The 16,329-nt window shown below is 43.3% G+C and overlaps 1 protein-coding gene across 1 annotated transcript in view; it reads left to right on the top strand.

Annotated features, from left to right (window-relative positions):
• Positions 1-549: 549 nt before the first annotated feature.
• Positions 550-16,329, top strand: part of LOC138265981 (all-trans-retinol 13,14-reductase-like) — a 160,865-nt gene continuing 145,085 nt past the window's right edge. Inside the window, exon 1 of the mRNA XM_069214227.1 lies at positions 550-783. Coding sequence (XP_069070328.1) covers positions 621-783 — 163 coding nt within the window. The 5' untranslated portion in view covers positions 550-620. The remainder of the gene's footprint in view (positions 784-16,329) is intronic.

The raw sequence follows: 16,329 nt of genomic DNA on the forward strand, positions 1-16,329 counted from the left end.
TTAATGTTGTTGTTTTTTTTTTTACAGTTTTTTAAATATTTAAATACGCAGTACAACGTAAGTTACAGTTCCCTCGTTCGAACTTTAAATGTAGTTAATACATTTGGAAAGATTTTTGTGTGTATGTGTATATATATATATATATATATATCTATATCTCGAGTGAGCAGCAAGTGGCCTCATGTCATGTGTGACACAGCCATACATCTTAATTCTTCTTATTGATCTTTAAAGAAAAGCACACCTTTCTTGCAGAGATTTTCCAGACTGTCCTTTCCATGAGGGGATGTAACTACAAATCCCAGAATGCAGTGCTATTGGATTAAAAGTAGTGAGTGATCTATCACATAGTCGTGTGCCACATTACGTGGAATGGTTTTCTCCTGTAGCAAGAGCACCATGAAGCGGTTTTCTAACTTGTCCGATACACCCTTCACCTTGAACTTCGCAGTACAGTTCAGATACACCAGTTTCATCAGTCGTCTGATCAAACTCTCCTGTTACTTTAAAGCAGACAGGAAGTGGCGCCGCGAAGCGCTGGCCCAGCCTCACTGCTGAGGCCCTGCCCTCCGCCGTGCACTGAGAGACGGAGGACGCTTCAGGTACCACCTGCCGGCACCATGTGGCTCCTGTACCTGGCATCACTGCTGCTCCCCCTGCTCCTCGTCGTGAAGCTATGGGGGCGGAAGAAGGGTTCCCCGAACCCTTTCCAGACGGATTCCCGGAGGTCCCCGGCCCCCCTGGTCACCGACAAAGCAGTCCGAAGGCAGGTCATCAAGCAAGGTAAGCGGCGGGCTCTGAGCCCTCTCCAATAGCGTCCAGAGACCGCAGCATGACACGTGACTGTCGGACTCCTCGGTGCACCACTCTGCCAGAGGCGAGCCTGTCCGTGTGACTGCCCATCACGTGACTGAAATCAAGCATCCCAGCTCTAAAGCGACGCTCTTTTAGAGGGTCCCGACCTGCGGCTACTCTTTTAAGAATTTACCGGGGTCCTGGTTAAATTTTCTGAAGTGTTCACTCAGTCCGTAAATTAGACGTCGACCCTCCCTCGCTTATCACTTCTGAGCTAACCCAAACATCCCGCCCGGCTGTCCTCAGTTTACCCGACAGAACTGTAATTAATAATTAATCCCCCGAGTTCCTGATGATCAAACCAAGAGCTCTTAAAGTTCGTGTGAGTCGGAGAGAATAAAATAAATCCGCGTTAGAATAGCTCAGTAGATTAACGCGCCTGTTGGTGTTGTTTTATGAAACGGTGTGAAATAGTCACCCAGCCCGTAAATTACACCTTAAACCTCCCTCGCCTATCGCTGCTGTGCAAGACATCCAGGTTTCCTCGGATTGCCCGAGAGTCCTGTAATTAATTTGTGTGAGTTGAATAAAATAATCGAGCGTTAAAATAGTTTAGTAGGTTAACGCGCCTGTTGGGGATGGCGAATGAGATTCTGGTGTGTCGCTGGTTCGAATTTTAGCACAGCTTTCATCCTGTGAACGACAATGAAATAGGCACCGTGGAGGTGGGATAATAACCCCGTCTAATCTTTGATGTAACAAAACATGACCTCCTCAGCCCCGCCCCCAGTAATGTAACCGCTCCTCAGTCTCCCACGTCCCACAAATATTCATAGATTCTTTGTATTGTCGACATATTTCTGCCATGCAAGGACAATAAAACTAGCAGACACATTGAATAACATTCATTCTTCTGATTAAAAGCGCTATGTACGACTCTGCATGCGCAGTATTAAACCAATTCATTTTTGAAGGACGACTCCTTGCATGAGGAGCAGGCAAGATGCTAAGCTGCAACTTGTTATATAGTTCATACTTCAAAAAGATTGTGCGCTTATAAACATGAATTTAATTTTCTGAAACGTGAATGATTATTTCAATCAGTATGTGCACTGACAAACATTATGAACTTTATTATATTTTAGATACACTAAACTGGTTGTAATTTTTTATTTTTAACTCTTGGCTGGAGAGCGCATGAGCTGTCTCTGAGACATTTAGTTTACTGTTCAGGCCGCCTACTATTTGGTTGGCATCGTCTTGCCTCAATTGCTTGCATCCCATTGGACAGCGCTACAGTTGCCACATCTTCTTCTGTGTGGCTCCTTCCTTGGAGAATGGCCCAAGTACTTGTATCCTTACACTGCTTGCACTTTTGGGAGCTATTTTTTTTTTCTTTTACTGACGCACTCTACAGAGAGCATCTTCTGTGGTTGGCTCTGTCCTGTATTACTCCTCTGCTCTTTCTTGTTGTTGTGTTGGCTTCTTCCCTCCCACTCAGTTTCCTTGTTGCCCCATCCAAATTAGAAAAAAAAATGCCATGACAGGACACCTGTGGCCGATTCATTGTGCTTTTTTTTTTTTTTTTTTTTTTTTTTACATTTTATTTATCTATTTTTATACCTTCTACACAGCCGACCTGTATCCCCTTGTTTTGTTGCTTGCACTGCCCGTGTTGTTGGTTGTTTTCTTTGTGCTTTCCTTGTTGATGTTGTTTCCTCCACATGCATGCCCCTTAGCACAGGCTTGCACAATGTGTGTATTTTAAGAGGACTTCAGGGACCAGTTTCACTGTGAATCAAGCCAGCTCTCCTAATTCCCCTTCTTGTCACATGGCGAGTTGTTAGAACCCTTCCCTCCCCATTGTTGCTTGCCCCAGAGGGCTGGAGCAGAGAAACTTTCATGGAATGCTTTGCTTGACATGCAGCTGATGTTGTGTAGGAAAGTACCATCTTGCCTGGCATGTTACCCCCATATTTCACTGTATATAGGTTGTTTTAGTGTATGTGTCACTGGGACCCTGCCAGGCAGGGCCCCAGTGCTCATAAGTGTGCCCTGTATGTGTTCCCTGTGTGATGACTAACTGTCTCACTGAGGCTCTGCTAACCAGAACCTCAGTGGTTATGCTCTCTCTGCTTTCCAAATTGTCACTAACAGGCTAGTGACCAAAACCACCAATTCACATTGGCATACTGGAACACCCTTATAATTCCCTAGTATATGGTACTGAGGTACCCAGGGTATTGGGGTTCCAGGAGATCCCTATGGGCTGCAGCATTTCTTTTGCCACCCATAGGGAGCTCTGACAATTCTTACACAGGCCTGCCAGTGCAGCCTGAGTGAAATAACGTCCACGTTATTTCACAACCATTTACCACTGCACTTAAGTAATTTATAAGTCACCTATATGTCTAACCTTCACCTGGTGAAGGTTGGGTGCAAAGTTACTTAGTGTGAGGGCACCCTGGCACTAGCCAAGGTGCACCCACATCGTTCAGGGCAAATTCCCCGGACTTTGTGAGTGCGGGGACACCATTACACGTGTGCACTACATATAGGTCACTACCTATGTACAGTGTCACAATGGTAACTCCGAATATGGCCATGTAATATGTCTAAGATCACGGAATTGTCACCCAATGCCATCCTGGCATTGGGGGGACAATTCCATGATCCCCCGGGTCGCTAGCACAGAACCCGGGTACTGCCAAACTGCCTATCCGGGGTTTTCACTGCAGCTGCTGCCAACCCCTGAGACAGGTTTCTGCCCTCCTGGGGTCCAGGCAGGCATGGCCCAGGAAGGCAGAACAAAGGACTTCCTCTGAGAGAGGGTGTTACACCCTCTCTCTTTGGAAATAGGTGTCAGGGCTGGGGAGGAGTAGCCTCCCCCAGCCTCTGGAAATGCTTTGATGGGCACAGATGGTGTCCATCTCTGCATAAGCCAGTCTACACCGGTTCAGGGATCCCCCAGCCCTGCTCTGGCGCGAAACTGGACAAAGGAAAGGGGAGTGACCACTCCCCTGACCTGCACCTCCCAGGGGAGGTGCCCAGAGCTCCTCCAGTGTGTCCCAGACCTCTGCCATCTTGGATTCAGAGGTGTGCTGTCACACTGATCTGCTCTGAGTGGCCAGTGCCAGCAGGTGACGTCAGAGACTCTTTCTGATAGGCTCTTACCTCTCTTAGTAGCCAATCCTCCTTCCTAGGTAGCCAAACCTCCTTTTCTGGCTATTTAGGGTCTCTGCTTTGGGGAATTCTTCAGATACCGAATGCAAGAGCTCACCAGAGTTCCTCTGCATCTCCCTCTTCACCTTCTGCCAAAGGATCGACCGCTGACTGCTCAGGACGCCTGCAAAACCGCTACAAAGTAGCAAAGACTACTACTGCAACCTTGTATCGCTTCATCCTGCTGGCTTTCTCAACTGTTTCCAGGTGGTGCAAGCTCTGGGGGTAGCCTGCCTCCTTCTTGCACCAGGAGCTCTGAAGAAATCTCCCGTGGGTCGACGGAATCTCCCCCCTGCAACCGCAGGCAACAAAAGACTGCATTACCGGTCCTCTGGGTCCCCTCTCAGCACGACGAGCGTGGTCCCTGGAACTCAGCAACTCTGTCCAAGTGACTCCCACAGTCCAGTGACTCTTCAGTCCAAGTTTGGTGGAGTTAAGTCCTTGCTTCCCCACGCTAGACTGCATTGCTGGGTACCACGTGATTTGCAGCTGCTCTGGCTCTTGTGCACTCTTCCAGGATTTCCTTTGTGCACAGCCAAGCCTGGGTCCCCGACACTCTAACCTGCAGTGCACAACCTTCTGAGTTGTCCTCTGGCGTCGTGGGACTCTTTTCTGACTTCGGGTGGACTCCGGTTCACTCCTCTTCTAAGTGCCTGTTCCGGTACTTCTGCGGGTGCTGCCTGCTTCTGTGAGGGCTCCCTGACTTGCTGGGCGCCACCTCTGTCTCCTCATCTAAGTGGCGACATCCTGGTCCCTCATGGGCCACAGCAGCATCCAAAAACCCTAACCGCGACCCTTGCAGTTAGCAAGGCTTGTTTGCGGTCTTTCTGCGTGGGAACACCTCTGCAAGCTTCTTCACGACGTGAGACATCCATCCTCCAAAGGGGAAGTTCCTAGTCCTCTTCGTTCTTGCAAAACACCAAGCTTCTTCCATCCAGTGGCAGCTCCTTTGCACCCTCAGCTACCATTTCCTGGGCATCTGCCCACTCTCGACACTGTCGCGACTCTTGGACTTGGTCCCCTTGTTTCACAGGTACTCAGGTCCAGAAATCCACTGTTGTTGCATTGCTGGTGTTGGTTTTCCTTGCAGAATCCCCCTCTCACGACTTCTGTGCTCTCTGGGGGTTGTAGGTGCACTTTACACCTACCTTACAGGGTCTTGGGGTGGGCTATTTTTCTAACCCTCACTGTTTTCTTACAGTCCCAGCGACCCTCCACAAGCTCACACAGGTTTGGGGTCTATTCGTGGTTCGCATTCCACTTTTGGAGTATATGGTTTGTGTTGCCCCTATACCTATGTGCTCCTATTGCAATCTATTGTAACTTTACACTGCTTGCATTACTTCCTTTTGCTATTACTGCATATTTTTGGTATTGTGTACATATATCTTGTGTATATTTGGCATCCTCATACTGAGGGTACTCACTGAGATACTTTTGGCATATTGTCATAAAAATAAAGTACCTTTATTTTTAATATATCTGTGTATTGTGTTTTCTTATGATATTGTGCATGTGACAACAGTGGTATAGTAGGAGCTTTGCATGTCTCCTAGTTCAGCCTAAGCTGCTCTGCTATAGCTACCTTCTATCAGCCTAAGCTGCTAGAAACACCTCTTCTACACTAATAAGGGATAACTGGACCTGGCACAAGGTGTAAGTACCTCTGGTACCCACTACAAGCCAGGCCAGCCTCCTACACGTTGCCCTAGCTTTCTTGGTCTGTTTGGAAAACTACCCTTTTTAGGTTGATGCCCATTGAGTTTAGTCTACAGTGCATGCTGGTCATGTTTTGCTTTTCCTGCAGGGCCACCCAACGTGGCTAAAAGATATTGACAATGCCAAAGCCAATAGCTCTTGCATTGTCAAGACCTATTGGCTTTGCCAATGCTTGTTTCAAATGCCTCTCCAGGGTGTTCTGCAGACTCTGCCTTTGTGCAGAGTGACATTCCTCTCAGCAGGATAGTCTCCAGACTGGCATACCCATAACAGAGCACTAAAGAGGTGTAAATGTTCTGCACTTGAATAGCAACAGTAACACAGATAGTGATCAGGAACAGAAATAAAAGGCTGCCCTTAAACTAAAAGAGTTGGTCAACAGAGACTGCAGCCCAACCCTTCACTCCCTCCATCTGCCAAGAGTCTGTGATGCAAGATGACTTATCAGCAGACCTTCTGAGTAAAAAAAGAGCTAATGAAATGTGTATAGGAACCCTGTCTCCTGTGTCCCCACTTCCTTGCCTGGGCCTCTCCCTCCTTCAACAATGCCAGCAAAACACTTCCAATGTCTGGGAAAACAACCTCACCAGAATCTTTTGCACATGGACAGGCCAGGGGATTTGAAAATGGAACCAACAGGCCTCCATCACTAACAAACGATGCATATGCTACACTGGTCACATACACAAACACATGTAACATACACTTCGAATGTTAATGCTACGTGCCTTTGCGATCTACGGTTGTTCTGCTGTAGAAACAACCTAGAGTGGGATTAGATAACCTGGTATAAATTTATCTGCGATATGCTCATAGCCAGTGGCAAATAACTCATTTTTGGCGAGTGAGTGAAATAACCTTTTAATACAGAATAGTGTGGGAAGATCAGTAAATGAGACTTAACATTTTTTGTGCCAAGTCTCCTTTGTGTAGTTTACAGACCCTGTACCAAGCTTGTGATACGTCAGAAAAAGGCTGTCCTAGGCTTGGCAGACAGCAGGCTAGTGCTCTGAGATGTATATTTGGATCCACACGTGTAAGCTGTCTGTCCCAGGGCACTATATGTAATGTTTCTTTCTTTAGCTTACTTTCTCAGATTGCTTGTGATCTAAAACCCTGCAGAATAACTGAACTTGCTTCCCTCTGAATGATCCCGCTCCTCACTTTCTTCAGAGTATTCCTCTCCTTACTTTCCATTCTCTGCATGCCTTATGTTTCTGAGTATAGGCCTCCCATTCTCATGGCTGCCTGCCTTAACCTCCCTGATTGTCATTCTGCAAATGGCTCCCACCTCATCTTATTGACCACAATTTCTCCTCCTTTAAACGCCCATCTGTGCTGCCTAACAATAACTAACCCCAAACCTGCCTGTTTATTTCGCCAACCATTTAGCTGTAAACACACAGCCCCCACTAATAATGACACCTAACGGGTATTCAGTTTAATCATCTATCACAAGGAAACTGGAGTAAATGCATGGATTTTTTTTTTCTTTCTTTCTGGAGAACACGACTCAACCCAATAACTAACAATACCATTGGATTAACCACTAACCTGTGGTTCAGGAGTAGCTTGCTACTCGCCATGAAGAACTTGAACACTTCGTCAGGGGTAGTAAGTGCTATATAAAAACAATTACACGTTTTCAGCTTGCTTATGTCTGACATTTCCATCTTTTAAAAGTGCTGGTGCGACATTTCACTGCCACGTGTGACACGAGCATCCTTTTATTTTGAGTAAAAGGAATCGGGATCAGGTAATCGGACTTCATATTTTAGCATATTGCAACGATGCCTCCAGCGCACACAGCAATGTGTCATATAAAGTAACATGTTGGTTACCTGGTCTTCATCGCTGCCTGCTCTCTGCAACAACAGAACTCTGAGGCAAATCAACTGATTTTTTTGAAAAACAGCTAGTGTTTTTTTCCCGTGTGTGTGTGTGTGTGTGTGTGTTTTTTTTTTTTTTTTTTTTTTAATTTTTTTTAAAGAGGCGTGGTCTACGTAGTTCGCACATGCTTTAGTTTCTGTCTCCGCTTTCTGTTGTATCCAGATACATAACAAAACTCTGTACGGACACAAAAACACTCAGCCACAACTATTGGCTTTGCCAGTGGTTGTCAGCTGTTTAAGATAGATGAATAACAACAATGATATTGCTGAAAATAATTAGTAATCAAAATATTTAAATTCTGAGACAGTGAATGAAACATTAATGGAAACTGTGGAATCGGTAGTGGTCATCAGAGTGTCTCAATCACTCCTGTTATGTTCACTTTTTTTGAAATGCGGGCCCTAGTTCTCTTCACATCTCGTCCATCTGCATATCCTCGCATCTTTTTCACCACGCCTTCTTTTACTTTGCCCTTGTCAATATTTTAACAGTTGCGTACCTTCTTCACGCACATTTACACATAACACCAACGCTCTGTGGCTCTGCAGAGAGGCCAGGCATTGGATGATCGCGATTCCTGAACACCCTGACGGGCACAGTGAGAACCTCGCACTGCCTTCAGCCTCCACTCCAGAGCGCTCAATCGTGTTATCAGTTATGGACACCCGAGGTGACTCGGGTGAAAGTCTGCACTATGCAAGAGTAATATGATAAATGAAAAAATACAGGAACCCAGCATCCTGGAAATAGTTAAATTAGTTAACACTTTAGCAAATACAAGATTAAGTAAAACGCTGAAATATGAACAGGGACTAAATTGCTGATATTACTTTACCATTTTTACATTCACTGTTCAGTATTTGTTGGTGGTTTTGCCATTACAACTAAGACATGAATGAAAGGCCTGAGTTTTAAATACTAGCGGGTCTGACACCCGGAGAGACCCAGTCTACTGAAAGCCCGGAAATCCGCAGACTTGGAACCAAATGCATACATGAAGCTAAAGCTGGACTGTATGTCTCACAACTAGTGGGTGCCACACGTCTAAATTTCACTAAATCGCTCAAAAAGAATGAAAACTAAAAGTTTCAATTTGCCCATACTCTGTTCATAACCATTTAATGCTACGAATTTATTAAAATGATTAGAGCATGGTGTTCTCTTCAGGGAGCACAAGTGGGGCACGAACCGAAACTTCATAAAATGAAATCAGCTAAGTGCAACATTTCATCAGCGACAGTGTTGTGAGTATATAACATCTATTCAAATGTTTCTTTCCCCCCTAAACCAATGCGCTCAGCTTATGCATGCAATAACTCATTTTTGAGTTTAGGCAAATAGAAACCCAAGGAAGGGGAATTTAGTTAATCTTAAATATGATCTTTTCAAACAAACTATAGGCTGAACTCGACTGATTTGCGTGACAGATTTCCGGCACTGCAGCGAAATTAGTTACTATAACCCGAGATGCGTGACAGGGCTGATCCTCAGTGCCTTCCCACCAGGCCGAGCTGCTACAGGGTGGGGGTAGCTGGGCTAATTGAACCGGGACCGCTATAGCTACCCTCCCCACCCTCGCACTTCCGCTCACAACAGAGAAGGACGATATTACACACAGTTCTCTAGTTGCACTGCAGTTTATCCTTCTTCCCCTTAACAAGCCCTGGTTAAGTCAGCAGGCCTGCCTTTTATTTTTTTTAAAAAAAAAACGGAAATGGTTCTTCATTGGTCACGTTTTCATGAATTATTTTTTTCCTTTTCATTTTAAGATCCTCATCTTTACACTGCTATTAAATAGTTTGTATATGGCCCACAATCTTCACTCATTTAGGCCTTCATTGTTCTGCGATATTGCTAGGATCGGTATTTATTAGATGCGATAGATAAAGCCAATTGTGAGTTTCCCTGTGAAAATACCTTGCATATTTTGGGGATTACCATACTAAAATCGGCATATCTTGGTATTTACTGGGACCCATTCACCCCATAATATTTGTGTGAATTGCCACTGCTTGTCGGGGAAAAAATCTGACTCCTATTTTAAAGGCAAATTTATAATTCTGATACCTGAGCAAACATGGATTTGCCAAGGTGTCAACATTTAGAGACTAGTAATTGAGACCTTAGTAAGTTGAGGTTGAAGTGGGTGGGATCTATGGGGAATTACGTATTCATGTTTATTGTAATTTTATAAAAACAGTTCCTATTCCATACTTGTTGTCCCTGGACGCTCAGTGCTGATCTTGAGTTGTCTTTGACTGGAGCTTGGGCGATTGGTGCTGTGCTGTGAATCCCAGGAAGGGACAGACAGCTAAAGAAGTAACAAACCTTCTCCCCTCACAAGGGTGTACCTGAATGAAGTGTAAATATGTGCAGTAGGTACATCTAAAGGCTACTTGGAGCTGGTATGGGCTTTATTTGATGGAGTCACCTGAAGCTTCATGGTGACAAGGTTTACTCTTTTTGAGGGGTAATGAAAGGTATCAGTTTACTTCTGGAGTGTATCCTTTTATCGGCCACAAAAAAAAAATAATGTTCACACATTGCAGTTTGCTTATTACTAAAAACGTATTTTAAAATACCTGATTTAGCTTAAGCACTAAAGATGTTTACACATTTACGGCAGCTGATCTCATACTGTGTAATACGAGGACACAAGCACAACCCCCACGCAACCCCCTCTCACCACTATTTTTAGGAAGGGGGCTTCATTCCCCTTCACCAGGGCAAAAAGTGCCTGAGTGGTGTCCCCTGCTGCCCCAGCACTCCATCTGCTTGCGTTACTCAGCACCATAAGCATGTAACCTGGCCTCAGGATGTTTCACCTCCAACCCACTGGCAGAACCCCCTTTGTTTTTGGGAATGTGCCAAGAGGGGGTATTTCAGTATCTTACCCGAGGAGCAGAGACCTCCACACCAATTAACCTTTCTTTTTCCTAACGACCTGCAAATGCAAAGCACTTTTGTGCTTTGAAGTTTTATAGAGTACATCAGCAGGGAACAAAACACACACCAACGGCAAGTTTAGTGTTTTTTTTAATACATTGTGCATTTTGCTTATTTAAAGCAGGTAAATGTAATTACCAATGTTACACATCACTTTAAAATATTGTCACTTAAAGATTGTCAAGCTTAGGCACACATTCATTTGTTGAAAAAATACACGTGATTTAATAAAATGTAAAATCTAAATGGTTCTTTGTGATTATATTAAATTGTTGTATTTTTAACACAGGCTCTTGACCTTTTAAGTGGGGCTGAACATAACACCATAATATATCTTCTTGTGGCGTCACTTCCCATGATGGTATCATGAATTTTATATGATAATTAGACCGCTCCCCAAGTATTTTCCTTGAGACTTGTGTCCTGGGTAATAGTGTTAAAGTCACAACTTGCATATTCGCAGGGCTTTATTTCACAGGCAGGACCTCCTATCAGTACAAATACACAAGCAGGGCTGGACTGGCCATAGTGGGCATCTGCGTTTCCTCAGGAGGCTGGAAGGGTGGGGGCTGGTTTTGCAGCGGTGGGATACATTTTTAGGTTGAGCGCACAAACCCTTTCACCTGTTGTATGTGTACTGGGCTTTCAACCACGCCCATAACTTTCACTCATTCATGGGCTTGCCTTTCAAAAATCATTTGGTGTCATTGGTAAATGCTTTGTTTGTCCTGCCTTAAGGCTTTTTGTCACGCCTTGCAGAATACTCCTGTTACATGGATTATTGCACGATCGCCGATATAATTCAGCGTGGGCAAACAATTTTTTTTCTTTTCTGTCCCCTTCGTGCTGAACGGCGGCCATGGCGCTCACAGTGCGAACAGGCACAACAGCATGAACTCGATCAGCGGTATTGAAGCGCTGGTCACATTGTTCACAGTTACATCATCAGTCATTTCTTGTGGCTCTTCCCTTAAAACACTTTAAATTGATTTATGCTTTACAAAAACAGAAATCCTCAAAGCGAAAGCGGCTCTCCTGTCACAGTGGGAGAGCCGATACTACAATATTCACTGCACTCGGGAAGCTCGACCCATAATGCTTTGCGTTGTTATGCCCTCTAGGGGTTAACTATATAATTACATGACCATGTTTCTTTCAAATGCTATTTTCATTGTGGTGTACTCTAGGGGCTGTTCTAAGCATTACCGTCATATCCATATACTAAAATATTAATGGCACACAGAATCTTGCCCCATAATGCTTTGCAGGGCATTATTTTTACAAATGTTTTTTGCTTATAACTTAGCCTCTGGTGGTCCTAGGACAATGGGACCCCCACCAAAACGCACAGCACGGTGTGCTCTTTCTATCTACATCATCTAGGCTAGTGGGGGATCCCAAATAACCCCTACCACCATTCCGTGTCTTTTGTAAGTGCTTTCATGACTGGAACTTTTGTTTTACAGCTGAGAGTAGTTTGTTTTAAGAGCCTTGTTTGAAATGTTTTTGCTATAGGCCTGCTACCCCTGAACATATGTAATGCACGAAGCCCTCTAGGAGCTAAATATATTGTTGAATTGCAATATTTAATGCCATTTTCGTTTTGCATGGTTATTCCCTCTAGGGGTTAACTATATAATCATATGACCATGTTTCTTTCAAATGCTATTTTCATTGTAGTGTCCTCTAGGGGTTGTTCTAAGCATTACTGTCATATCAATATACTAAAATATTCATGGCACACGGAAACTTGCCCCATAAGGCATTGCAGGACATTACTTTTACAAATAAAAAATGGTCAAAACTTAGCCTGTGGTGGTCCTAGGACAATGGGACCACCACCAAAACGTTCAGCACAACATGCTCTTTGTCTACTCCATCTCTGATCCCCACACTAGGTTAGTGGGGATCCCAAAATAACCCTACCACCATTCAGTATCTTTTTAAGTGCTCTCATGGCTGGAATGTTTGTTTTACAGCTGAGAAGTAGTTTGTTTTAAGGGCCTTGTTTGTAATAGCATTGCTATAGGCCTGCTACTCCTGGATATATGTAATTGAGAACACCCTCTAGAAGCTACATTTATGGTTGCCTTGCATTACTTAATGCCATTTTCTTTTTGTGTGGTTATGCCCTCCAGGGGTTAACAATACAATTACATGACCATGTTTCTTTCAAATGCTATTTTCATTGTGGTGTTCTCTAGGGACTGTTCTAAGCATTTATGTCATCAATATACTAAAATATTCATGGCACACAGAATCTTGCCCCATAATGCTTTCCAGGGCATTATTTTTACAAAATCATTTTTGCTCTTAACTTAGCCTGTGGTGGTCCTAGGACAATGGGACCACCACCAAAATGTTCAGCACAGCATGCTCTTTCTATCTACATCATCGTTTGGTCCCAACGGTATGTCAGTGGGCACTCCAAAATAATAACCCCTAACACCTTATATTATTTTCTTAAGGTCTCCCATGGCTGGAACTTTTGTTTTACATCTGGGAGAAGTTAAATGTATGGGCCCTGTTTGCAATATCATTGCATCAGAACTGCTAGCCTTGAACATGTCTAATGCATTCCACCCTTTAGGGACTAAATATATAATCACATTGCATTACTTTCACCTGTTTTTTCATGTGTTATGCTATTTAGGAGCTAACACTATGGTTACATGACCATGTTTCTTACAAATTATATTTTAGTTAGGGTGTTTTGAGCATTACAGCCTAATTCCAAAATTGTATTTCTGACAAAAGTTTATATCCTAATTGTATATGTTTTAATACTCTCTCCCTATTACAGTTATGAACATGATTCAGGCCAACTTAACATCCTTATTACACCAATATTGTTTGAATACGTTTGATATGTTTGGGTGACCCTTCTAGTTTATTTCTCCTCTGTGGCTGTCTTGTGTCTTTTTTGGGGAATTGTGTTAGCCAGCGAGCTACTCTGATGGTGGAGTGGTGAAAGTGGTATTATATTGGAATTAGCATGGCAGATTTAAATTAGGATGCGAATTAGCAACATTTACATTTTTTTCTGCAGATAGAGGAAAAAGGTAAATGGAAATGCTTTAGTTATATGCAGGACCACTGGAATTATATGTCAGAAAAAGACGGAATTATGAGGCAGGGTTGATCAATTTACGTGGCAAGAAAAGTCCAGTTCTGAATTTACAATGCCAATAGCTCTAAGTCAAGTAAATGCGAGACCTATTGGATTACAAATGCTTGTTTTGTTTCTGCGGAATGGGTTTTCAGCAGACCTGCAGTATCTGCCCCTAGTATCAAAAGCAGCAATGCTTCACACTTGCCCTGACAGCTGGTTCAACAAAATTGCCAGGGCTGCTTTGGGTTCCAAGTCCAGCTCTGTACTCAAGTATGTAGTACCGACTAGAACTACCATGATTCAATTCTGTAACTGTCTGGTTACACTCAGACTCTCTGCCATATAATATTAGAATACATTATACAACAAGCAGTGTGCTTGAGAGGGGCCTAAAGGGCAGTTGAAAGGGAGATGAATGTAGACTGGTAAGAGTATTAATTGAAAGAAAAGGCAATATTTTGAAAAATAGCCAACATTTTCGAAGACGTTCAAAACCGAGAGGGCGCGAGTGTGTGTTTTTGTCTGTTTGTATATAAACCTTGCTGGTGAAATCAGACAACTCCCTGTATCCAATCAAAAGCATCTGTACTCAACTATTTAACAGAAAATATATTTATGAAGGGAGTGTAACACCCCAACCCCACTCATCCCAAATCTAGGCCCCTGGCAAAGTGCTTTTTTCTCTCTTCTAAATCCTCCTCTCCTAGGAACGCAACTAGACCTGAACTTTGAGGGGGTTAACAGGCCAACCAGTGGAGGTGAGGTGGAGCTATCCTTGGAGCCGATACAAGAAAATAGTGATTAATTGTGCATTTTAAATATATTGATCAAAAGTGATCCGATAAATTTATTTTAGTGGGTTTGGCAGTGTTTATAGTCAGCCAAAAAATAGCTTTTATAAATTTTAATCCAAAACACTTTAGAACCAGTTTTGGCAAAGGTATTTCAAGACAGTGACCCGTTTTGCCAATCCTCCCAAAAATTCCTTCTGTGAAATGAGGGAATATTTTCAATTTCATCTTCAGAAAGACGCTAGTGTCCGACTGTTGATCGAATGTACAGTTTCTGTCTACTCATCAGGGCATTGCAACTAATTCTTGTTTGGGATCTTACCCATGTACATGTGTCAGAACATAGTGATTGGTGGGTTAACATGATCTGTGACTGGCAAGTCCTGGCTTTGATTACTAATGCCTATTCAATTCCTTCTGAAATTGAACAAATGAGAGTCAATGAGTTGTCATTATTATCACTTGTTAATTAGTCTGGCAGGAATCTGTGGTAATCAAAAACAAAATAGTCATTGTCTCACCACGCATTGAGCAGTTCTGATATATGACTGCGCTACATCCAGAGAGGAAGCCACCAGACTTAAAAAAAAAAATTAAAAAAAATAAACGAACAAAAAGGTAGTTACTTTGATTTTACAAAACAGTTGTAGCATATGAAGGACATATGTATCCCTTCAAGCTCCAGGACGTATAGAAGCTTTGGCTGATTGGAAATGTCCAACAACGAGGTCCCTCAAACAGAAATAGTGCTACTTAAACGAAGTTTCTAATTTTGTTCTGAAGTCCTAGCACATAAAGTTGAAACCCATTAAAATATCAATATTGCTCAGAGGCGACGTGCATTATAAAATGCATCATTTATTACAAATGTCTTCAAAAGTCTTTTGAAAAGTAGGACAATATTCTCTATAATGGTTGTCCATAAAGTCTATAATAAACAGCCTGGCCTGGGTAGAGAAAAAGACAACCTTGAACGGGCCACAAGAGAGAAACAAGGTAGACAATATAGTTACAGTTCTTTATGATAACACAGGAAAACAAAGCAGTGTTTTTACTGTGTAGTGCTTTTGCTCTGATAATGTATGGCACCAAATGTCAGACTTATGCTGGTTTTGAATGACCCAGGATTAATTTGGCACAGTGCTTAATTCGTAAGTAGAAAAGTGCCGGTGCTCCAAGCTCTCCTCTGAAACACGCAGCTGCTGCAGATAAATGTGCGAGCGCGGAATAGGGAGGCAGCATAATCCTGAAGCCATCTCGGGCCTCTTTAATTCATTTAAAGCCACTCCCAGCGCTTCAGCTCACTCTTGCAGCTTTCTCCCTTTGTGACGCTTTTTCGTTTTTCCCTTTCTCCGCCTTTCCCATATGTGTCTTTTGCTCGCAGCAAATGCTTGAGGCAGAAGACTTAGCACCGGCCCTCAAAAATAAGTGCCGGTGCTCAGAACCGGAAACGACAAGCACAAATTAAGCACTGGTTTGGCAGCAGAATAAGGTTTCACAAGCATTTTACTACTAAGCTGCACTATTTTGCAGAGGACGGACACAGCGATGCTAAGGCTACGCATGGGGAGTGCTGGTGTACCGCCCCTACACTGACATCATCCTGAAGAAAAAGAACACAAACCACGTTTTCTTACTGATTCTTTATTGTTGTTTAATTAAGGAGAAAATAGCACTTCATCATACAATGCTACAGTAGTTTAACCTAGGGCATTTCCAGATACATTTGTTATTTAGATATACAGGTTAGGAAACAAATACAATTCATTAACTTCTTCGTGTGTATGAGAGTCGTAGGTTGGCCCAACACACCACCCTTGTTTCTTCCCTAAGGGGAAGACAACAGGACAG

Source organism: Pleurodeles waltl, chromosome 11 (assembly GCF_031143425.1).
Source record: "Pleurodeles waltl isolate 20211129_DDA chromosome 11, aPleWal1.hap1.20221129, whole genome shotgun sequence".
Taxonomy (NCBI): Eukaryota; Metazoa; Chordata; class Amphibia; order Caudata; family Salamandridae; genus Pleurodeles; species Pleurodeles waltl.